Source organism: Rhodofomes roseus (assembly GCF_022264815.1).
Source record: "Rhodofomes roseus strain CIRM-BRFM 1785 chromosome Unknown C8Q71scaffold_22, whole genome shotgun sequence".
Classification (NCBI taxonomy): domain Eukaryota; kingdom Fungi; phylum Basidiomycota; class Agaricomycetes; order Polyporales; family Fomitopsidaceae; genus Rhodofomes; species Rhodofomes roseus.
This window is the reverse complement of record NW_025952978.1, coordinates 556718-580044: the sequence shown is the minus strand read 5'-3', so window position 1 is coordinate 580044 and position 23327 is coordinate 556718. Positions and strand designations below refer to the sequence as shown.

Here is a 23327-nt window from a genome sequence, read left to right as displayed (position 1 = left end):
TGCAGCTACATTCGCCCTCCTCCGCCACTTCCATCTCCTGTCCATCCAAGCGAATGTATCTGGGTTCGAGTTCCATACGACCCTTGCGCGCCTGACCGACAACACGGGCGTGGACCCTCCACCGGTAAGCTACGAGTCCGTGTGACTGCCTCGGTTCATCTGAGGCGCTTTTTTCGATAGGACCGCTATCCGTCTTTGATGCGGATGATGCGGATGTGGCGAAATCTCCGCATGTTCAAAAGGGCTGGTCGCGGGCATGATGCCGCCGGAGTCAAAGCGACTGCGCCTGGCGAGTGCGCTGTCGTTTGCCCGGCATGTCCCCACCCTGGCAAAAATCTGCCAGATGACTGGCAGACTGCACCACCTGAGCGACAGTAAGCACGCTGACCCTTCTACTCAAGATGCATACTGACCGCATTTATGCTCTTAGGTGGCTTTACCGGCTTTTCGTTGGCATCGACGCAAACTTCCGGCTCAAACGCCGCGCAGTCTCTACCAACGAACGCGATCCAGGGCTAAACCGGGGCTATGCTTACTTCGTCGAGGAGGCAGGTTACAAGGAACATCTCCAGAAGTACAGTGATCTCGTGCAGGAGACGAGTAGCACCTGCAACAACCATGATGCCGTAAGGCTTGTAAACTCGAAGGGACGCGAGACGACGGATGCTACCGGCATCGTAACAATCGAATGTACCCGCCACGACATGAAGAGACCATGCTCGGTTGGCGATCTTCAAAAAGGGGAAAGGTATGCTACGTACATTTCATCTCCTGCGCAACTGTTCGATCACTCATGTCAGTCACTTTGCAGATACGTGAACACTGACTACATTTTTCAGTCCAGCATTCGAGATAGCGATCACGTCGTACTGGTCGTATCGTATGACATTGCGTGCCAATGGTCTGTCCATTTTTGGGAGCGCATGCAAAAGTATGACCCGCAGTGGGACCGCGCCCGTCGCCAGTTCATATTTCTCATCCCTAAGTTTCACCTCCCTGCCCACCAGGCCAGCTGCCGCGAGGACTACTCATTCAACTACACCAAGTATGTCGGTCGCACTGACGGCGAAGCCGTTGAACGCGGATGGTCCGCCGTAAACGGCTTCTCGGGAAGCACGCGGGACATGGGGCCGGGCGCGCGCCGAGACCTGCTCGACGATGTCTTCGCCGATTATAACTGGCGAAAGATCACTCGGCTACGTACGTTTGTTCCTTGGTAGTTGCTTTTTCTACAGTCTGACTGCCTCATAAGCGGCGGCGATGTTGACGAAGGTCAAGAATGTCGGCGAACAGCGCAGCAAGAAGGTACTTGCCTTCGAGGCATTCAATGAGAAGATGGACCCCGAACGCAGGTCAGCTTGGAAGACCCAGGTTGAGACTTGGGAGTCTACCGGCGGCGCAAGTCCCAATCCGTTTGCCATCACACGCCGGCGTGAGTCTGCTTCGCAGCATACTATCTGGCATACACAATCCGACGCTTGTGTTGTAGCAATTACCATGGCCGCCGTTCGCTTGAAGCTCGCCGAGCGCGAGGCAGAAGAGATCGACGCACGTAGTGCGTTGCAGGGGTAGGGTCAACCCGCAGGGGTCACGGGTAGGGGTACACGAGGGTAGGGGTACGGGTAGCCATTTCCGTACCCGTGTACCCGCCAGTTACCCTTTATGGAAAGTCACGCTGCCGGCCTTCGGGCGACTCACCACCTGCTCAGATTTCGATCTGGGGCTATTACCGTTTGTAGCCAGCCCGCTCAGGTCCCGGTAGAATAAATATACATTTTTCGCAATTGGAATGCTGCCGTAAGCTTCAGTAACCATCAGGGACCCCACAAGCCATTGCCTTGTCCTCCTCCTCCCACTCCCTCACTCGCCCAACATGTCCGGCACCCGTGTCAGCAAGAGACCCAAGATAGCTTCTGAAAAGCGGAGGGCCGCCGAGTCACCGACGAGAGCTGTGAAGACGTCAAAGAAGCCACGTACCGATAGTGTTGACGCTCAGCCGAGCGCCAGCAGCAGCCGCCGTGAGCCATTGGCAGCGAGCGCAGGGGCTTCGGGGGTGAGCGCAGCTACTTCGGTGGCAAGCGCAGGGTCTGCAGCAACGAGTGCGCACCGTTCGACGGCCAGCGCGCACCGTTCGACAGCCAGCGCGCGGACGCCCACACGGCGCTCTGTTGAGATTGAAGACGTCGAAGACGTTGATGATAGCATTTCGAAAGGGAAGGGACACAAACCGATTGAGATTGGGTCGTCGAGCGAGTCTGGTGAGGAAAGCAGTGGGACCGAGACAGACAAAGGTGGCGAAGACCTCGCCGAAGAGACTGCAGAGCAGGAGCTAGGCAAGTGGTCAGCAGGAACTCACCATAGAGAACAATACTCACCTTACTAATACAGCGCGCATGCGGCGCAAGTGGACGGCGCCGGTGTACGCGTTCTTCAAGCCTGACCCCACCATCGCGTACATCGACAGACGACGTGTGCACGTCTTCCGATGCGCAAACTCTGGTTGCAAGCACGATGTAAGACGGTACTTGGAGTCGAAGGATGCAACGTCAACAGGTAACCTGAGAAAGCACGCGCGGAAATGCTGGGGAGAGGAAGCTCTTGCAGCGGCTGATCGGATGTCGACAGCCTCGAAAGCCAAGGATAGTGTTGAGAAGTATCGACGGACACAGAACCTTAAGATCGCGTTCGGCGCGGCGAGCAAGAAGACCTTCAAATATTCCACTGTTCAGCATACACCAACGGAAACTCGGTGAGCCAATAATGCACTTACCCGGTGGAACAACCCGTCTAAAACGTTGCCAAGCGCGGAGATTGTGCGTTGGGTGGCTGAGAGCATGCGGCCCTTCAACATAGTGAAGGACCGCGGGTTCGAGAGCTTGATCAAGACGGGCCGGCCCGAGTACAAGTTGCCGTCGCCTACGACGGTTGGGCGTGATGTGCGGAAGGTGTTCCTCCGTGTGCGTGATCGTATTGCGCGCTGGTTGCAGGTAAGCAATCATGAGATCTATCCGATCATAGATATAGACGTACCGATAGGAATATGACGGCGAGTTGAATTTTGCTACGGACGCCTGGACCTCGCCGAACCAAAAGGCGATGGTAGCCTTCACTGTGCACTTCGAGCACAACGGTGCTCCGATGACGATGGTACTTGATGTTGTTGAGGTCGCAGTGTCCCATAGCGGACTCAACCTCGCAACAGCCTTCTCCGACTTGATTCACGATCTTAAGCTAGATGCGAAGGTGAGCACAATCATGACATGCAAGGAAGTTGCTTCTATTTCGAGACTCACCTTTGCGAGCAGATGCTCGCGGTCACTTGTGACAACGCGTCGGCGAATGATGTCATGGTTGAGGAGATGGAGATGATGATCTTGTCGTTCCGGGGCGGCCGCGCGCGCAGCCGTTGCTTCTGTCATATTATTAACCTAGTTGCCAAGATGGTTCTTCGTCAGTTCGAGCCGCCCAAAAGGAAGAAGAAGAAAGGATCAGATGCGCACCTTGACGAAGACGACGATCCCGACCTCACAGACTGGGACAAGGAACTGCAAAGCCTCATGGACGACCTCGACTTCGATGATGAGGACGAGGGCATGCCAGGCACCGACTCGGTAGACGGCTTCTACGACGTTCGGGACGATCTTGACGCTGCGAGCCGAGCGAGGATGGAAGCCGAGGTTAGGCCCGTAAAGATGATGCTGCTAAAGGTGAGTTCGTCCAGTAAGCACGAGGTAAAGTCAGCTGCTCACCCTGGTATGAACACCTCCGAAGCTCCGAAAGATTTCCATCTCCATACACCGCTCGACGACGCTCCTGCTCCCGGCGTGGAGGAAGCTCCTTGAAGAAATGAAGCTGGCCATTCGCAAGCTTCCCCGCGACGTCCGCACGCGGTGGAACTCCACGTTTCGAATGTTGGATGTTGCACTGACGTATAGAGGTGCGATCGAGAAGATGACGGAGGCGCAGGTGAACAACCTGCGCCAGTGGGAGCTGGACGAAAGAGAGTGGAAGATTGCCGCGCAACTGCGTGACATCCTGCAGGCAAGTCACCGTCAGTCACATTGTGGGTCCAGCGTTGACTTACCAAATGCGTTGAACAATGCCTCTTCGGGACGGCTGTGCGCTCGTGCTCGCGCTCTTGTTCCCATACATCCCACTGCTGCTGCCAACTTGCTCTGCTGATCCTCTGTCCCGCCGCCACCGACTTGCACCTTGCCGTCCACTGCCAACTCGTCATCGCACCATCAATCCCAATCGCGACATCGACTCACCTACCAGGTGTTCTACGACGCGACACAGTTCTTCTCACGCGAGGGCAAGGATGCTCCTGACCTCACGGACGTGATCCCCGCCATGGACATCATCGACCAACGCCTTGCAACTGAGGCTCTCAATCAAACGCTTGACCCCGCCATCCGCGTCGCGTTAGGTCTGGGCAAGCGGGCGATCAATCGCTACTACAACAAAAGCGATGAGTCGGCCGTGTATCGCATTGCGATGAGTAAGTGAAACTTACCTTGTATCATACCCTTGCTCTGACACGCTTTTTTGAGTCCTCGATCCTCGGCATAAGCTACAGTATTTCCGAGACAATCGATGGCCGGATGAGTGGATCGCGCAAGCGCGCTTCTTGGTGCGGCAGACGTACGATGAGGAGTGGAAGGGAAACGCCAGGCCGCGCGAGCAGCCAGAGGGCGCAGATGAGTTGCAGGTACGTCCTGACATTTCTATTTGCCTTATAACATCACTCATTGGCTCGTCACCGTGCGGCGTGTAGCCACCGATGGACTCGGACGCGCAACCGACCTCATCGACTGGCCCAGCCAAGAAGCAGAACATGTTCGACGCCGCCCGCGCGAGCCGCAAGAAGGCCGCAATCCCCATCATCGATGAACTCGATCACTATCTGAATTTGGATGCCGACCCCACAATCGACAACGCACTCGCGTGGTGGACAAGCCGCGAGTCGCGCACAACATACCCGAACCTCTCGCGGATGGCCATTTCGTATCTCACAATACCTCGTAAGTACAGGACAGTTAATGCTGTGCCATCGTTGACCTGTGTTGTTGTCGTCACGGTAGCTACGTCCGTTGCCGTTGAGCGGCTCTTCAGCAAAGGGCGCATCTTCATCTCCCATCTGCGAAACGGTCTCTCAGCGGCGTCAATCCGGGCCCTTATGTGCCTGAACAGCTGGAGTCTCCTGGGCTTCATCAAGGACGAGGATATCCTGTCTGTGGCTCGCGAGGACCCATCTGGAGAATTGCCTGAGGATGTAGAAGACGTTTGGGGCTTTGAGGACCCACGAGATGATGCAGTCTTTTTTGTCTAGTATTGAATGTTGTATACAATTTCAAATGTATGGTACGAGTGTGAATGTTACCGATTGAAGTCGTACCCACTGAAGTCCTTGCGGGTACCCGCGGGTACCCGCGGATACCCGTGACCCGCGCAAACCCGCAAGACCCGCGGACGACCCGTACCCCCCGGGCGGGTACCTGACCCCTGCGGGTACGGGTACGGGTAGGCGCCCGAGTACCCGGGGGTGTACTCGTGCAATGCACTAGACGCACGAAACAAGGCCAGGAAACAGAATACGCTGCCGGCTGCCTCTCTTGACGACCTCATCTCACCTTACGCTCTCCTGTCCCAAGGCCTCGATCACGAGGAAGAGCAGTAAGTATTCAGATTCCTGACATGAATATTGAGCTCAAATTAGTGCAGACGCAGGCTCAAGGCAAAGAAAGCTAACCTCGGCTCGCGCGCGACAGACTTGCAGAAAGGCGATGTGATTGTCACCCGGAACGCTTTACAACGTACGATTGAGGCCTGGCAGACAGCACAGCAGTTGTATATGCCGACTGTAGCGGCTCATCGTTCTCGGGACGCTGCTTTGCCAGACCGTTCGTCCTTGGCGGAGGACCTCCCACTGTACCTGCCGTCAGACGTTGTAGACCTGCTCCCTGTCGACCAGAAGCTGCAGGAGATCGAGTGGGAGCTACGAGTGGGGATCGCCCACGACGCACTGGAGGATGTTCGCCGCTTCGTCTGCGCGAGGCGGAAGCTACTCGAGGTGAAGGGTCGTTTCATCAGTGGCCAACACCACAATACACGTGCGCGCGGTGTCATCAAGAGGTGCGAAACGAAGATCACCCAGGCAAGGTCAAAGTACGACGCATGCTACGACGCTCTCACCAGGCTGGCTCCGGCGCTGGACAAGACAGGCTGGAGGAGAGAGATTGGACTGCAGAAACTCGAAGACAAGGACGTGCGACACATTTCCGACCCCGATCCAGAGGAGGAAGACGAGCAGACGGAGGGTACACGAACGGTCTCGTGGATATGGACGACGAAGGGCGCACGGAGCGGTGACGACGATGAGGATGAGCAGGAAAGTGAGTGATAGTCTTGCCAACACGACGCAGTACTCATGAGGGAACGTACTGCAGTGCTGCGCATCGAGTGGTGCCAGACGCGTGCTCGCGCGCACAGGTTTACAGAGGAAGCCCAGCTGCTTCAGGAGGAGATGAGGCGGGTATTGCAGTACCACGACTGGCAAAGAAACTGGTGGACGGAGCGCGCTGATGCTTGGGAAGGCCGCTCAGCAGAGCATCGGGAAGGGTTGGTCGCGTACGCTCATCGTCAGGCACACATACGAGCCTCCATGAGAGCTCTCTGTCAGAAAGCGTGGGCCAGTACCGCTGAATGGTTATTGTTAGGTGCAACGCTAGAAGAGGACTAACTACTAAACAGTACTACATAGGATTAATATAGGAATATATGAGTATTTCTGTCTAAGCGTCGAAGGCAGTCTAGTAGTGTGTCCATCGGGCATGCCTGCGGTCTCAGATCGCCAAGAGCTTTGTGCCGCAACAGGAAGGTACCACTTATATAGTACACCGAGTCACTACCCGCCCGATGCGCCGCCGCCCACAGCATAGAGCTTCTGCATGATGGGGCCTGTGATGCTCTCGAGCTCCTTCTGGCAATCCTCGTGCTCCTCCTTCGGGGCCTCTTGCGACATGTCGAGCCATGAGATGGCATCGTTTACGGCGGACTCAGGCTTGCTCTTGTCGGCCGGGTCGAACTTGCCCGCAAGCTTCTCGTCGGTGAGCGAGTTACGGAGGTTGTACGCGTATGACCCGAGACCATTCTGTGAGGTGATACAAGCAGCTGCAGCCTCGTCTTCAGCCGTAAAGTGAAGTCAGGTTCATGTCGCAGATGTGCAGAAGCATTGATACTACTCACCATTGTGCTTCTCGGCCTCGTTGTCCATGCGCTCAATCTCCTTTGACAGACGATGCAGTTCGGGATGTCGGTTGTCTTGTCAGCAGCGGAGACGTTGAGGTGATACGAGCAGCCGCAGCCTCGTCTTCGGCCGTCAAACAAAGTTAAGATCAAATGACAGATGCGCAAAGCATTATGACTCTTCACCTTTGTACTTCTCGACCTCGTTGTCTACGCGCTCAATCTCCTCCTTCGCCAGACGGCCCTTGTCGTTGGTGATGATGATGCTGTTCGAGTTGCCGGTCGTTTTGTCGGCGGCAGAGACGTTAAGGTGATACGAACAGCTGCAGCCTCGCCTTGAGCCGTAAAGCAGACTTAGGATCAAATCGCAGATGCGCAAAGCATATGAATTCTCACTATTGTACTTCTCGGCCTCGTTTCCCATGCGCTCAGTCTTCTCCTTCGACAGACGGCCCTTGTGGTTGGGAACGGTGATGCGGTTCGAGTTGCCGGTCGTCTTGTCGGCGGCAGAGACGTTGAGGATACCGTTCGCGTTGATGTCGAATGTGACCTCGATCCGAGGAACACCATGGGGCGCTGGAGGGATGTCGACGAGCTCGAAATTGCCGAGCAGGTTGTTGTCTTGTATGGTATTGCGAGTGTCTTCAAAGACTTCAGGGTCAATACTGACAATGTAGATAAGAACACACAAGTGCTCACCGTCGCGAATGACATCGGTATCGGAATCACAAGCCCTTGCCCTTCGTCCGTACACGCTCTCCCTCGTGAACTGGATGAGCACTCTAGGCTGGTTGTCAGAGTATGTCGAGAAGATCTCCGACTTCCTCGTCGGGACGGTCGTGTTCCCCTTAATGAGGCGAACATGAAGACATAAGCGGTCTCGATACCGAGCGAGAGAGGAGCGACATCGAGGAGCAGAAGATCCTGGGGCTTCTCCGAGGTGTCACCCTAGAGGATGGCAGCCTGGACGGCGGCACGGCCTCATAGGTGTTAATGCTCCTGTTGGACCCCTTGCAGTTGAAGTCCGACACGAGCCTGAGATGCATGGAATACGAGTCGGACCGTCGACGAGGATGATCTCGTGGACTTGGCTCTGGTCGGCCTTGGAGTCACGGCGAGAGGCGAGAGCCTAGAGGCTGGGAGTCGAGAAACGGGGAGTCGAGAGGCGAGGGAGATTAGAGGTGAGAGGCAGGGAGGCGGGAGGCGGGAGGCGGGAGGCGGGAGGCGGGAGGCGGGAGGCGGGAGGCGAGAGGCGAACCGCCGACGAGGAAGATCTCGTGGACTTGGCTCTTGTCGACCTTGGAGTCACGGCGACAAGCGGAGAGTCGAGAGGTGGGGAGTCGAGGGGCAAAGAGAGGTGAAGAATCGAGAGGCGGGTAGTCGAGAGGCAAACCGCCGACGAGGATGATCTCGTGGACTTGGCTCTTGTCGACCTGGAGTCGCGGCGACAGACGGGGAGTCAAGAGGCGGGGAGTCGAGTCGAGAGGCGGGGAGTCGAGAGGCGAAGGATCGAGAGGTCAAGAATCGAGAGGTGAACCGCCGACGAGGACGATCTCGTGGACTTGGCTCCTGTCGACCTTGGAGTCACGGCAAGAAGCCGAGAGGCGAGAGGCGAGGAGTTGAGGTGAAAAAGCGAGGCATCGAGAGGCGGGGCGTCGAGGCGCGGTGTCGAGAGGCGACGAGTCGAGGCGATGATGAGCGACACTTGGTAAGTCGACGAAGTGACGAGTCAACGAGTAACGAGTCGACGAAGTGTTGCAAGCACCAATATGGACACGTGACCGCAGATGCAAGCGAAGGCGAGTCGGCGACGAGCAAGGAGGGATGGGAGGAGTGGGGAGATGGTACCAGCTGTATACTTTAAGTATACATGTGGTTAGGCTTGCAATGCATAGCGGCGCAGGGAAGGTCATGGACGGGTGATCGCCACAGGATTGCATGACGGGCATGGTGCGATGTATGAGGCTGCTACTGGCGAAAGTACTTACATGAACTTGAAGCCCAGCATGCGATATTGCGATCATATATGCGGTCAAGATGGCTGCGCACGGTCATGTATGGGGGCTCGAGGAACCATGTATAAGGGAGCATCGGCCGTGCCGCATCATTACAGGGGTAGTATGCTGCTTGATACGTGGCAGGCCGTGCCCCATGATACAATGTGCGATGTATGACGCGCGGGCCTGACAGACGGCGGGTGCGCTTGTTGCGAGGTTTATGATACATCGCGGGTGCGAGCCATGAATGCATGGATGCACTACATGATACATCGCGGGCGCGGACAACGGATGTATGGGGGCTCATGGCCGATAAGCGGTATACATGTATTATATCTGTACTCTACTTAGCAGTATATAATGTATCAGTCTGCCAGCTACAGGTGGTCTTTTCGATGAGTGGCTCTGAACAGCGCCTGCGCGCTGTCTCAGTTTGGGTGACGCTGACTAATAGAGGCGCCGGCGACGTTCGGTCTTGATTCGCACTCAACATTGCAACGAGGGAGAAACTAAAGATTCTGGCGCGAACATCGCTCGAATCAAGGCTCAGGAACACATTTCTGCGAGCAGAATTTTTATTTTTGTCTTTGATCTAGAGTTTAGAGACATGCAGCTGGTTCAGGCTGGTTCTGCCCGCCAAATCGAGCGTAAGCGCCGGAGGCGTTACAGACGCCACCGCATGTGATGGCCAGGGTTTGGCTGAGGCCTATCTTACTTTGAGTCTGAATGTTTGTTTGTTTGTTTCTGACATTTATCAACAATCTTTCATACAAAATATTGTGAAAAAGATCTTGTCAATTTCATCGATCTTTCACTTGAAGGATCGAAAGTTTCATCCAGTGCTTAGCTGTGACTCACACTCCACCGCGAGTTGACGTGATGTCACGCTGGGTAAAGGAGCGGTTCTGCGTGACACTCCTCCTCCGCAATGTGTTCAAGTTCTAGCTCTGGGTACAGAACGAACGAGCACAGCGTCCAGAAAATATTCAGCCCAGTGCTCTCGACAATGCTCTATGGAGTGCCGAACACAGCGCCCATCTCATCTACGATGCGGGCCGCCCATGGGAGGCAAGCGTCGATCACCTAGGTAAAGGAACGGTACTGTACGGAAGGAGATCGTCGGCATTCCTCACCTGTAAGTTACTTATAGCATGTACCATGTACTCTTCTCGAGATGTAAGCTGTACATGTACGAAGATTACAGATATTGTAGACGAATAGGTGCAACGCTATAGGGCGTGACTAATCGTTGTATAAGTCTGCCGTGAGGTCGACGCGATACGGCAGCGCCGAGCGCTGCAGCGCGCGCGATGGCCTTCGACACCCCACGATTGCGGCATCCCCACGTCTTCGGCCGCGGGCTGCGTCTTGCTTTAAACCCATTATAAACCATCCCTCCAATCAACCGTAGACGACGATACCCAACGACGGCCAGGCCGCTTTCACACCAACGCGCGACCGCGACCTCGGTATATCCGACCCTGACACATTCCTCCCACCGTATTGGCTTGGCTGAGCCATGCTGCGACGCTCAGCTGCCTCTCGAGCCCGACGCGGAACGCCTCTGATTACTGGCACTAGTTCGAGCTCGAGCAAGATCAAGCTTGACGTCCGGAGCGGTCGCTCCGACCGCGCGCGGAGGACCTTCACCGTCCTCGCTTCCACCACTCCGGCGACGCTCGCGCTCTCACTTATATTCAACACCCCGAAGGCGGCTTGTGTGCCCATCATGAATACTATGGCCTCCCGCCGACCGCACTCGAACCAGGCGAAGGGCAAGGAGCCCATGACGCCGAAAGGTCCTCACGAAGATGGGCACGAACACTCGCCCTCACACTCACATTCGCATTCGCATCCCGCGTCGTTCTTCGGGGGGATGACTCATACGCATGGACCGGGCGAGGATGGGCATGGGCACGAGGCGGAGCAGATCGTAGAGGCCCTTCAGAAAGGCGCAGGTACGTCAGTTGTGTACGTCTCCCCGAGTGCTGCCTCTGCGGACGGCTGATGCAGTGGGCGTAATTCAGCGGATAGAGGCAGCCGGATCACGCTCATAGGGCTGTTTGCGAACATTGGTCTGATGACGTCGAAGGGTCTAGCAGGATGGTTCATGAATTCCGCATCACTCCTGGCCGACGCGGGCCATTCATTCAGTGGTGCGTACAACGTGTTATGTCGCTGTTTTGTTTCGGCCATGAGCTCTGTAGGGTTGCCTACATGAGCATCCGTCTCAATTGAGACATGGCCACGAGTGCATGCACAGGCTTCAGTAATGGGTGAGAGCACGGGGAATATATCAGAGACGCATGTGGAAAGCGAGCATCACTGGGCTCGTGGTCGAAACGTATCAACGTCTTAGCCTGAGATGTTACTTACACTACTATGATAGATCTACTGGGCGACTTCGTCACCCTCGCGACCTGGAAGCTCTCGCGCCAGCCGCCCTCAGAACGATACCCATACGGCTTCGGCAAGTTCGAAGTACTGGGCTCCGTGACGGTCTCGTTGCTGCTCACCGGAGGCGCACTTGGCATTGGCTACCATTCACTCACACTCCTCCTCGAGGCGCTCTCGCACGCAGCGGGCCCGGTCCACGACGTCGTCTCAACCGTCGCGCAGACGTTGCCTGCTGCGGGTGCGCACGGTCATGGGCACGGGCACGGACACGCGCTAGACCCGAACGCAGCGTGGTTCGCGCTGGCGAGCGTGCTGGGGAAGGAGTGGCTGTACCGGGCGACGAAGCGGGTGGCGGACGACGAGCGGAGCCCGGTGCTGTACGCGAACGCGCTGCATCACCGGAGCGACGTGTATGGGAGCGGGGTCGCGCTGGTTGCGATCCTGGGGACGTGGTGGTTCCCACATCTGCCGCTGGACCCGATAGGAGGTGCGCGCGGGTGATGATGTGACTCTGAGGATGTAGCGCTGATGTTGCGACAGGCATCCTTGTGTCCATCCTGATTGTCAGGCAGAGCTGGGGCGTCCTTGCTGGCGGGTTCCACCAGCTGACAGACGGGGGCGTGTCCGCGCGGACACGGCAGATCCTCATCGAGTCGCTCGTGCCCATCCTGCCCTCCGCGTCCGAGTCGCTCACGCCCTCTGCCACACAAATCCAGGCGCACACGGAGAACCTACTCGGGATTCGCGACGTACGCGCGATGCACGCTGGTGGGATGATGTTCGTCGATCTGATCGCGGATGTACCCCGCACGCTCAGCGTGGAGGAGACGAGCGCGCTTGAGGCGCAGATTGTGCGCTCGCTGAAGGGGGCTAGGAAGGAGATCACGGAGGTAAGGGTGCGCTTCCACCCCGTGGACAAGGAGGGAATCGTGTGCCGGCCTGACGAGCGAGGGCACACGCACGAACACGAACACGACCACGAACATTGAATGCATGCAAGTATCATACAAACATAGCCTTATTGTTTTGGGAAGGATGTGCGTCCGTGTAAAGCATTACCTGCGCAGGCTTGCGCGAGCTCATACAGGGCAGTTTGGTGCCGGGTCCCGAGACGTCGGGACGCCCTCCTCCCGCTATCCCGAGATCGATAGCCTTCGGTTGCTGGCGCCCGTCTTCGCGCGGTTTCACCTGGAGTGGCTCGAGGGAGGAGGACCGGCCGTCGGGGTGCAGACAGGACGACGTCCCGGCCCTGCAGAAGTCGTTCAACGACTTGGCTGAGCCAGCGCATACTGTACGGAATTCGAATAAGGCTTCATAGCCGGATGAGGTCTAGGTCAGTGTAGACATGTGAGTCGTGGATCGGAAACTCGTCCTCGCGGCCAACATAGCATCTGTGCTCCGCGCAGACTCGGACACGGTGCACGATAACATTGGATGATCATGACCTCGACGTGTCGATTTTGACTCAACAAGGCGGGATCGTTGCGGAACCGCGTTTCTTGCAGACGCCGCCCTGGTCAGGGCTGGGGAGCCTGGGTTGAGCCTGGGCGAACATTTATACTGATCGTGCTCGGTGCCTGGCGCCGACGGGCGAGGACAATCACGATGGCAGCGTGGGCGTGCAACTAAGCTATACCAAGCCCCTCAGGTCCGTCTTCATAAGGTCAACATTGCCTTGGGTACGCTCTTGTTCCATCATTCGTGCCGCTTTCATATAAAACCCTCGTTTTGGCCGCACGGCTTGTCCCCCTTCCCCGCTGGTTTCACTCTTTTCTACTAACCCTCGTCTATCGTTGAAACTCCTCGATGCCGCCTGCTCAACGTCGTTCGACGGGCCTTACGTTCTGGGGTATGGTTGTGGGCGTGATGGCCGCGCTCAAGCTCAAGGAAAAATGGGATGACTGTAAGGGCAATGGTGCACGGACCTGCCTATGTGGTGCTAATGTCGTCGTTTCGCAACAGATAGGCAGGTGCCCTCTGAGCCTGATGGTGAAACTGGGCCTCTGGCTCTGCACAGCCCCTCGGGCGAACACCCAGGCTTGCCAATGCTCGATACGGACATCCCTGCTACAAGCGCCAGACGAACGCGCAAGAGGTCCGACTGCTGCATGTGCTGCGGCTTGCGGTATGTGACGTAGTATATCTCATGACGGGGACATCAGTAGAAGCTGACCATGCAATGTAGATGCGGCCTATTCTGGAAGGCCTTCGGCATAGTCTGTGCGCTGTTCTTTGGCTGGCAGCTGATCCAGTTCATCATCTGGATGGTCAAGGTAGGACGTGTCTTGTGAGGTATTCCGACTAGTGTGACGACCATGTATGTGTTCCAGCCTACGCCTACTGGTCTGGAGAACATGCCTGAGTTCAGCAAGTCTCTGCCTTGCGCCAACGCTCCGCACTTGTACCAGGGTTCTGAGAAGATCACATATTCGGTGCCCGTCGATTCTGAGGGCCAGCACACTATCGACATCAGGGGCAAAGCCGTTGGCACGCTTGTCATCGCACAAGGTGACTACGAGGCCAGCGACCTAACCTACCAGATGACCGTCCGGACGAACAACCAGGCTCTCCTCGACCTCGTCAGCGTGCAGTATCCGAGCAAGGACGACGGCGAGTCTATCGCTAGCAAGATGGAGCTCTCGACACCGCTCTTCGGCACCGAGTCGTGCATGCGCTACGACATGACCGTCTACGTGCCGTACACCGTACGCGAGCTGAATGTCCAGGCGCGCACGACGACGCAGATCAAGTTCGACGACGAGTCCAACCTCGACCTCGACTCGCTGAAGATCCGTGTCACGGCCCTCGACGACACCAGCATGATCCTCCCGCACCGTGGCGTGCACGCCAGTGCGCTCACCCTGGACCTCCAGCGCGGCTGGCTCGTCGGCGACGTCACCATCGAGAACGAGGCGAACCTCTTGACCGCGCGCGGCGATGCTGCGATGAACGTGCACGTCTTCCCCGCGCCCTCGACCTCCGAACCGCCCGCCGTCGCGCACCTCCAGACGTCGACGGGCAACGGACGCGCGGACGTCTTCTACGTGAGCCACCCCGGCCACCCGCACCGCCCGATCGACAACACCCACCGCACGCAAGGCACGGGCGACCTTTACCTCACGTACAAGGACGCGTCGTTCAGCGGCACGGTCGACCTCAAGGCGCGCTCGTTCTCGGCCTCTGGCTTGCACGACGCGATCCCGAGGATCGCGGACCAGCTCCCTTGGGTCGGCGAGAAGGACGGCGAGGACAAGATGGTTGTCGAGGCGCGCAACGGATGGGTCGGTCTGTACTTCTGATCCGTCCATACGATCTCGTTTGCAATTTCTTCCTTCTGGGTTCTGTGGACGGTGATTCGGACTCGGGTTGTCATCTGCTGTGTTGTAATATGGTGGTCGTCGACGAAGATCAAGCACTTTTTCGAATTCTGTGCGCCGATGACCTGCATGCCGAATTCCTCGGGCATCTACATGCTGACCAAGTTGAAACATACACAATGCGGCTATCCGACCATGCTAGTATTTGCAGAATCACTCCCAGAACACTCCACGAATGTGGTACCGCCTCACCGCCCATCGCAAAACCCTCATGATTGTATACTGGTTTTTACACTACAGGGGTATGTCAGCAGTCTTCATCAGCACACAAGCTCAGACAGAACACAGGCGTACCGTTGAACACAAATATTGAGGCTTAGTGGGATCGTTGCCACATCGCGTAAAGCGGTTACTACTGGGATATGGGACTGGGTCACAGCCGTTGATGTACTCCGGCTGTCCACAATAACAGCACATGCGTGCGAGCTCTTCCTCCCTGAGTAGGATCTCGACTTCGCGGACCGGATGCAGGCCTCCAGCGTCAGTGAAGACCTTGCGCGTGCGCCCGGTCAGCCGCAGGACAGTCGGTCGCGCTTCGAGTAATGCGTAAAGCAGGCCTCCGGGTACCCTTTGGCTTGTCCCGAGATCGTCGGGGCAGTCAAACCATATAAGCGGATGGCCGGAAGGCCCACAAAGGATAGGTGCTTCGTCGGCAGATGTGGACTCGTTGAGCGTTACGATCCTTTGGTCATATGCCATTCCGTATGGGCGAGCACAGACGAGCATGTACTGGCTTCGATTGATATGGTCCTTGCGCGCTATGGCGAAGTGGAGGTTGGCCAAAGCCGGGACTTGAAATTCGCGAAGATGATCGGCGAATGGCTGCATTGTCAGGGAGCGAGCTGTTGCTAGTTGGACTCGGCGAGCGGACTCTTGAACCCTGGAAGAACTTGCAGAGGTTATATACTTTATGGCTACACCGCACTCGGTGACTAGAGTCCCCTGTGCAAATCTCAGGATCTGAGGTGATATCGATAAGTGCAGTACCTGCAGACCGCTGGACGGTAAGTACTCACTGAAATCAGCGCCCAGCGGCTGTCTCGGAGTAGGTGCACTGCATTACCCGCGGACAGACACAGGAATAAGATAGGGCCCGGGTATCATGCATCATGGTCGGCACAAATGACAACATAACATGCACAAGCCCCCTCAGACATGAGTGCATTCATGCAGAGGCGCACCACTTTGGCGACGGGCCGCCTGAACGAGGCCACTCATGACAGGAATGGACCAACAGGGAGAAACATGCAAACGACGGCCCTAGGACAAGTCGCCCTCAGGACTCTACATCCGATGGGTACTGTAAGAACCCCGACTCGAGGCGTATCTCTCAAGATTCATAGGTAGACTGGAGTCCAATACCATAGCCTCCTAGATGTTCAGCTCTTTCCAGATCTCAATTATACAAGAATCGCCGCAAATGCTCGTTACAGTAACGCACACTTTCGATGGAGATCAACCTGAAGGGACGATTGTGCGAATGAAGTGATGTAAGTACCGGTTGCCCAGAAGGCAACACCAGCGTGAATGGGAAGCGGTCTATGTATACGAAAGGAGCGCTGAGATCACAGCTTGTTCTTGCTCTTCTCCTCGATCACCTTTGAGACCTCCTCGCCCTTCTGCGCCCACATAGGAATCGGGATATCTATGCCGTCGCCGACACGAGCATACGTGAACATGCCTAGGCGGGACATAGCGCGCAGCTTGGCGGGGTCGACGTTGACGCCGTCCGGCGATAATACCGAGTTGCGGACATGCATCATCTTGATGCTGCCCATTATGAAGGTATTCGACATCTCAGGGCCGTAGTTGGAGACGAGATCGTGATGGTGGAAGTACTGCATGTCAAGTTATGGTCAACGCTGAACGAGACGCCCAAAGGAGGGCTAACCTCGCATTCAAAGCTAACAGCGCTTTCCCGAACTCGTGCAGGCTTGATGACAGTCTGTATTGAAAAATCAATCATACGGGAAGCAGCGGCAACGTATCGAGTAACGTACACTGGGTTCAGGGGTGAGACCGCTGACAAGCCACTCGTCAACTTCTTTCGGTGCGTCGATCGAGCAAGCATTGGCAGCGTCCAGGAATGGCTCGCTGATGATGTTGACAGTAAACGTCTTCGTCGCCAAGATGTTGTCACGAGTGTCCTTCCCGATACCGCGGAAGATTGCGAATGAAACACCGACCATTGGTGGATCGTGTGCCAACTACAGAAGGAAGCTTGATAAGCGTCACAGCAAGAGTGCTGCGCAAATCGATCGTACCAAGGAGAAGTAGCTGACGAGCGCTGGTCAGCAAGTAGCTACGATGCTTACTACATAGTTCGCGCTTACCTCATAGGAGCGAGGTTTGGTACGTCCTCCCCAGACAAAGACGAGATGAACGCAACGGGACGAGGCACTATTGAGCTAGTCAACAGCATGTACACATCCCTACGAACGAAAGGGCGGTGTTTAGCTCCCAAGTATGTTTGAGTCAGTCGATACAAAGAATGTACTGACTTGCCATGCGTCTCTTTGAGAGTGAAGCTCTTCCAGCCCTTCGCCTCGTCTTCCTTCCACTCCTTCGCCAATGGGCTCGACTCAGGCGCAAGTCCTTCTCCCCACTTCCACCCCGGGTTGGGCGATTGCGTGAGCTTGAAGTTAGGAGCGGGGTTGAACTTGGGAAGCGCGCCATCCGACCCCCGGGACGGCGACGTGCTCAAGCTCCGCACCAGGCGTGCGGGAGCCTGCATGAGACGCTGCATTGTAGACATGGCTGAGGAAAATGAGGGCTGACAAGCGTCGTATCCCGGGACGCGAAAGAGACAGTGCGACCCAAGGCTTCTCAGGTCTCCCTATGTACTGTGGCCGCCGCTGCTAGACATTAACCCGCAGAGTGATGGCACCCATGGCGGCCGCCGCAATGCCTTCGTTCCCCCACACGATTACGGGAGCTGATACAGGACGGAAATGCACTCCGGGACTTCCGTCACCCCGACGGCCATCCCAGGCGAGGCATTGGGCCATTCAGAGCAAAGGTATTTGGTCGTGAAAGCTGCCCACAGGACCCGCATAGGGAAAGTATTACCTCGAGGAACGCGGAGTCGTAGAGGTGAGATAGTACTCACGCACGTAGCTATGCACCGTATCGTGAGAGGCTCTCCTGGTTGACGCACGGAAGTGTCAGTGGTCCCTGTGTCAGAGCAGCGACATGAATGAATATTAACGCGAGGAATGAGTAAGGATGCGATGTGCTTTCCCAAGGGATGACCAACGAAGGCGAAGATCACGTTGAGATTCTGTACCGTTGACCAATCGGATCCAAGTGCTCCGGCCTCCGTCCACAGGGGGTCTCGTCTGCGTGAGAATCCACCACAGCCGGCTCACGGAGCGCAGTAAACATGTTCCTAGTGACAGAGAGACATACCACTTCGAGGAGCTCTGAAGTGATGCTGGGAAAGTAAAGCTGGACATGATGCGACGCACCTCCGGCTTAATAGACTCCTAAGCTCCTAGGATACCCTGTATTGCAGATATCGCGATCTATTGAGCTTCATCCGACAAACCCTCTTCTATTTCGACAGCGCAATACTACACCTGCAGCTACATTTTGTCTTTTTCCATGCTTGAGATATAAACGCGGGAAACACAGGAAAGCAAAGAGGTAAACACCGAAGTTGAGGATCTGAAGAGTTAACGGGGCGGATACGCTGAAGGGAAGTGCAGGACAGGATCTCTCATTCCTTGCAAGAAGTCCTGCGAGAACTGCTCCTGTGTGAAGGTGAACGATTGCGAGGGCATCGTGAGTGGTTGAGAGGTAGGGACATATTGTGATGGTGGTTCAGGCATAGGTGCGGGTTCGCTCGTCGACTCCAGTGGCCACCAATCGTAGCCGGGAGCGACAGAGGCTGTTGGAACGTAGTCCGGACCAAGAAGGGCAGTCATGAAGTTAGGCCCGTACTGAGGGTCCTGGTGTGGCTGTGGCTGAGGAAGCGGCACAGTAGTTGGTATGGGCCGAACACGAGAACCCTCGGCGTACCCGTGGGAGGGTACAACAGGAGCGACAACCTGCTGAGGCTGGGGGGTGTCTGCAGGTTGTTCGGCAGAGTATTCCTCCAGCGCGACCTCCACGGGACGTTTGCGCGACGGGTTAGCCGGTCCTGTCAATGCTACTGCGATCTGCACCCCAGCGCCTCGGAGGAGGTCCGCTACTCGAGCAGTAGTGTGCCAAACGTCCTACGTCTAGGAATGAGTCAGTACCTTTGTAAATTATGGGAGATATCTCACACGCATTCGATCGCAGACATCGATGCATTGGGTCAAGCCTGTCGCTGCTCGAGCGTCATTTGACCGTAGCCTCACTATAAGGGTCGGGTCGGGTCAGTAATCCCAACCAAGGGGGTGTGGATTGAACTCACATGCCACGACATGCATAATGCTTGTGAAATGAAGGTACAATTAGTCATCGTTACACCCTAATAATAACCATCCGCTCACCCTGCACTTTGAAGGGTTGAAGATATCAACGGTGGGGCCCAGCGTATGTCGTAATGCTGGTTATACAATGTAGCTGATACCAATTGGTACGAATCCGTGTTACGAGGGGTCTGGGGACCTACCGAAGGCGCTGATATGGGAAGCGGAGCTTTGACAGAAATCAAATGACTTCCAGGGTACGTGATCATCCCCTGAAGGAGAGGGTGGTGTTTTCGAGCTACTATGTTTGAGCGGTGAGTCACTAGTAGACGACAAACTTCACGAACCGTAAGCTTTTTGGAATGCTGATAGGAGATGATTTGTTGAGATATACACGACCTTGCTAAACATGCAGATGTCGACTTACAATGGCCTGTGGAGCAGCAACATCATCGCCCAGAACTGAATATGTAGCACCAGGACATGCGGCGGGGGACATGGTCGTTTGCTCTTCGATGAGTATTGCAACACTTCAGGCAGATCGAGTGACCATTGTATTAGCCGCGAATGTATTTGTTCCATGAGAGCACGACGGGGAAGCTGATGGACACGAGTCACCGGATAGATCTTTTCGACTATCTCGCCGTGGATGACCGCTAGAACGAATGTCAATAAAATCCACGACTAGAAGCAGGAGCCAAGGGTATCTACTCAATGCTGACGCCGCCCGATGGTAACTTTGCCGTAAGCCAGGCATAGCCGGAATGCTTTGATCTTGAGGATTGTTGCTCATCGGCACCCACACATGTTCGTCCTCCTAGATGTACACACGGTAGTTGATGAGCCCAAATGCCTGAGTAGGCAAGCCAGACGCACCTGTGAAACTTCAGGGAGCAAAGTCGAGAAGTCGGCTTCGTGCACAATGATCGGTCTTCCTGGGAGGCAAGCAATCGTACAGTGTACGATACACGGCAAGTGGCCGGAGACCTACCTAGGAAAAGTGATGCGTATCTAATCGCGGACCAAGTCGCAAAAAGGTCAAGCACGGAACACACCACTCAAGAGTCTCAGAGACTGACTTATCTGCAAAGCAACATGCCCACCAAATCGTCCTCCGGATGTTCTGCTCCTTGTGCGAAAACATCTCGCGTCCATTGTTGAGCCATTTCTCGGAGTTCCGGTTGAGCCCCAAGTCAACGGCCTACGGTTGTTTTGTTTCAATTGTGGAACGAAGCTCGTTGCGTGCGGTGATTCGTACCATGCGTGCGGCCATTCCTGTGATAAGAATTGTTCAGTTTTGCTCATCCGTTCGGCTATAACAGGTCAGCAGAGTCCAGCCCAATGTCAGGAACAAACACTGCCGATCTGCTTGACATATCCGCTTTATGACCAACTTACCGACATGCAGCCAGCCTTCTTCCACGCTCGCTATATCCAAGTTTGGTCAGCGCTACGTTGCATTTCCACCGCACATACCCCACCATTACCGAACTCGCGCACTCCCATCAGGACCAGAGCCTGCACAGTCGAGGTACGACTCTCGCCATACACCAAGTCTAACATTGTCAGCTGACTACAGGACGCTCGAACGAAAAACGCACCAAGCAGTCTCCTAGCGTTCGCGGCATACTGTTCTGCCTGGTTCGTATCCCAGTACTGCGCTGCAAACGCAAACACAGCAAACAGCAACAGTTTCGACAACTTCTGCATCCGCTCAGGCTGCGTTATACCAGCTGGGTCAGAGCCGCTGGGGCCCGGGATGACACCCTCCGCTGAGCGCGCACTGAACGACGGTGAGTGCCTTGTGCAGCATATAGTCACCATGGACACATCAGCACACCTTGGCTGAGCCGGGCCATACTCTGCATGATACTGCTCCATGAATGATTCCTCGTCCAGGACAGGTAACGCCGTGTTCGCATAGGTGAAGAATATCCTGATGAGGTGTAGCCGCACATCCGGCGGGGGCATCGGTATACTCGCTTCCAGGCTGAGCCTCGACTTCTCGCGCTGGCCATACTCCGTTTCGCCCGCCGGCACGGGCGGCCAGAGTTTTGCCATAGGGAACTTCCTATAGTGGTATGTTTAGCAGGAGAAGTTGCAGAAGAGAAGTACGGTCAGATACCAGACGCCACCGAAGTTGCGCTTATCCTCGCGCTGATGCTGCGCAAGGAGGTGGATACCGCTCAACTTGCCGTGGTACCGGACCTGAAAATAAAGGTGCTCTGTGACGACGCGGCTCGCGATAGTATAAGCAGACACAAACGCACCTCACGATGTTCATCGAACGACAGATGTCCAAAAGCGTCCGCACAGTCGTCGAGTTCATCTTCATCTGTGTCTAAGGCCAAACGTCATGTCCTCTGAGATCACAAGGACGCGTGCAATTTTACCTGGCGTGGCATGCACATCGTCCCATGACAGTTCGTGGTGCGTGGATGCAGAGTCCGTCAATCTTCGCTTGTGTCGCGCGGGCTCCCGGGCATCATCCGTAGCAGGGGCACTACGTTGGAAAGGTAGCAGTTGCGAGGAGTCACTCGGAACCGGCTGCTCATACTGACGGGACTGGGACCATCGTGCAAGCGACTCCGACAGGCGGTCTTGCCATTCAAGCGTCGGTCGCTCCGTAGCAACGGGGTCTACGAGGCCGGTCGGTTTGCCGCCTGCATATATGCGATCCAGTCGGAGGAACACCCACCTTCCCTCGCGTTTGTGACGCCCTCACGCGTGGAGCGCGACTGTCTGCGCGAGCGGTCGCTCTGCTGCCGCGGCGTCGGGCTTACGATCGACGCAAAGAAGTTGTCCTGCGTAGGATCGACCGACCGCTGCTGTCGCCCGCCTGGACCCTGTGAATGCGAGGCGTCGTGGACCCAACACTTAGACATAGTTCGCAAGGGCGTAGGTAGAAAAAATTTCGCACGAATGGACCCGCGTCAACTCCGTCCAGAATGTGCTTCGCGAGACGGTCCCGCCGCAGGTCGGCGACAAGCCCGGTCGCGTGCGCATCCTTGGAGGACATGATGGCGGCGAGCACGCTCTCCATCTGGTGAAGCCGCCGCTCCAGTGCTTTGATATAACCCTTTGGCGGGCCTCGCCGGAAGGAAGGACCTGCGCGCGGACATTGAGTTATACATATGTCGGACATTGACTACTGTATGCGCACTTGAGAAAGTACATTCTGCGTTGCAGGGTTGAAGGGCATGGATGTCAGACTGCATGCGCGTAGTGTAAAATGAGCCCGGCGGAAGACTCTCGTACCTGTACCTGCCGCAATGCATCCCTTGCAGCGCTCTCCCCCGCCTGCAGCCGGTTCACACCTGCTCTTAGATTTCCTACATCTGTCGCAGGCTATGGCCAGCCAGAGTGGTCGGCACTACATGCCCAACAGGTTGGTAGACTCGGACTTACCTCGCGGTGTCCGCTTCGAAGTACTACCACTCGCGACTCCGCTAGCATTCCCCGCCTCTCCGTCGCCAAACGCTTCATCCTCCGACCTTTCATCGACATCTTCTGCTGCGTAGTCTTGCCTTCCGGACATATCGGGGACAGCTTCTTCGTGATGAAGAACCTTCCCACAGATGGCTGGGTCGCCTGAATCCGAGTCTCGAGTGTACACGACGGTCGTCGCGAGTGGGCGTAGTGTCAAAAAGGGACGCAGGCGTCAGAGACGAGTCGCTATGCCTTTATGGAGATGGTGGTGTTTAGCAGCGGAGCTGACAGTCTGCTCTAGGCTGTCACTTAGCTGTCACCGCCTGATGGTGGCCCGGGCTTCCCACCCAGGGCCTCATATCGAGCTTCTCACTCGTCTTCTACCGCAACCTGCCAGTGCACTCCATCGTCGTCCCGTAACTGTAGGGTCATTTCTGACACTGCGACTCGCGACGCAGCAACGCAGTCGGTGTATTTTGGTC

At 56.1% G+C, this 23327-nt stretch overlaps 8 protein-coding genes across 8 annotated transcripts; 4 read left to right on the top strand and 4 right to left on the bottom strand.

The window, feature by feature from the left end:
* Positions 1-3909: 3909 nt before the first annotated feature.
* Positions 3910-4648, top strand: C8Q71DRAFT_674165 (uncharacterized protein; the record flags this gene model as incomplete). Its single annotated transcript, XM_047919691.1, has 3 exons — positions 3910-4074; positions 4279-4501; positions 4554-4648. Coding segments are annotated over 3 exons (483 nt in total), but the record flags the coding sequence as incomplete, so codon positions are not given.
* A 1152-nt stretch (positions 4649-5800) lies between these two features.
* Positions 5801-6742, top strand: C8Q71DRAFT_714541 (uncharacterized protein; the record flags this gene model as incomplete). Its single annotated transcript, XM_047920975.1, has 2 exons — positions 5801-6395; positions 6426-6742. Coding segments are annotated over 2 exons (912 nt in total), but the record flags the coding sequence as incomplete, so codon positions are not given.
* Positions 6743-6907: 165 nt separating this feature from the next.
* C8Q71DRAFT_880411 (heat shock protein 70 family) lies at positions 6908-8294 on the bottom strand (the record flags this gene model as incomplete). Its single annotated transcript, XM_047928475.1, has 5 exons — positions 6908-7185; positions 7645-7913; positions 8019-8095; positions 8119-8196; positions 8226-8294. 5 exons carry the CDS (start codon positions 8292-8294, stop codon positions 6908-6910), a joined length of 771 nt encoding a protein of 256 aa, XP_047775361.1.
* Positions 8295-10974: 2680 nt separating this feature from the next.
* Positions 10975-12631, top strand: C8Q71DRAFT_714259 (cation efflux family-domain-containing protein; the record flags this gene model as incomplete). The annotated part of the gene is made up of 4 exons (XM_047920955.1): positions 10975-11203; positions 11273-11401; positions 11635-12129; positions 12183-12631. 4 exons carry the CDS (start codon positions 10975-10977, stop codon positions 12629-12631), a joined length of 1302 nt encoding a protein of 433 aa, XP_047775360.1.
* Positions 12632-13448: 817 nt separating this feature from the next.
* On the top strand, positions 13449-15384 carry C8Q71DRAFT_880409 (uncharacterized protein; the record flags this gene model as incomplete). Its single annotated transcript, XM_047928474.1, has 4 exons — positions 13449-13545; positions 13605-13767; positions 13828-13915; positions 13973-15384. The coding sequence occupies 4 exons, from the start codon at positions 13449-13451 to the stop codon at positions 14939-14941; spliced, it is 1317 nt and encodes a 438-aa protein (XP_047775359.1). The 3' UTR covers positions 14942-15384.
* C8Q71DRAFT_714513 (uncharacterized protein) lies at positions 15293-15847 on the bottom strand (the record flags this gene model as incomplete). Its single annotated transcript, XM_047920972.1, has 1 exon — positions 15293-15847. One exon carries the CDS (start codon positions 15845-15847, stop codon positions 15293-15295), a length of 555 nt encoding a protein of 184 aa, XP_047775358.1.
* Positions 15848-16584: 737 nt separating this feature from the next.
* On the bottom strand, positions 16585-17753 carry C8Q71DRAFT_714388 (uncharacterized protein; the record flags this gene model as incomplete). Its single annotated transcript, XM_047920966.1, has 6 exons — positions 16585-16857; positions 16911-16964; positions 17020-17226; positions 17284-17296; positions 17353-17451; positions 17521-17753. The coding sequence occupies 6 exons, from the start codon at positions 17751-17753 to the stop codon at positions 16585-16587; spliced, it is 879 nt and encodes a 292-aa protein (XP_047775357.1).
* An 830-nt stretch (positions 17754-18583) lies between these two features.
* C8Q71DRAFT_272769 (fungal-specific transcription factor domain-containing protein) lies at positions 18584-22427 on the bottom strand. The gene is made up of 20 exons (XM_047917431.1): positions 22115-22427; positions 21810-22055; positions 21687-21757; positions 21542-21624; positions 21257-21487; positions 21018-21199; positions 20898-20972; positions 20815-20844; positions 20675-20691; positions 20496-20617; positions 20408-20427; positions 20293-20351; positions 20128-20233; positions 19844-20072; positions 19764-19781; positions 19620-19714; positions 19498-19570; positions 19419-19438; positions 19288-19361; positions 18584-19236 (listed from the first exon to the last, which is right to left on the bottom strand). Exons 1-20 carry the CDS (start codon positions 22299-22301, stop codon positions 18694-18696), a joined length of 2481 nt encoding a protein of 826 aa, XP_047775356.1. The 5' UTR covers positions 22302-22427; the 3' UTR covers positions 18584-18693.
* Between the last annotated feature and the right edge of the window lie 900 nt (positions 22428-23327).

What these genes read in the sequence shown, in the direction of transcription:
- C8Q71DRAFT_272769 (XM_047917431.1), bottom strand. Translation starts at nt 22,301, where the DNA reads ATGTCTAAGTGTTGGGTCCACGACGCCTCGCATTCACAGGGTCCAGGC. An exon ending in TCGGGCGGCGTCAGCATTGA is followed by an intron (nt 20,073 to 20,127) that starts GTAGATACCCTT and finishes CATTCGTTCTAG; the next exon opens with CGGTCATCCACGGCGAGATA. An exon ending in ATGTCTGCGATCGAATGCGT is followed by an intron (nt 19,237 to 19,287) that starts GTGAGATATCTC and finishes TCCTAGACGTAG; the next exon opens with GACGTTTGGCACACTACTGC.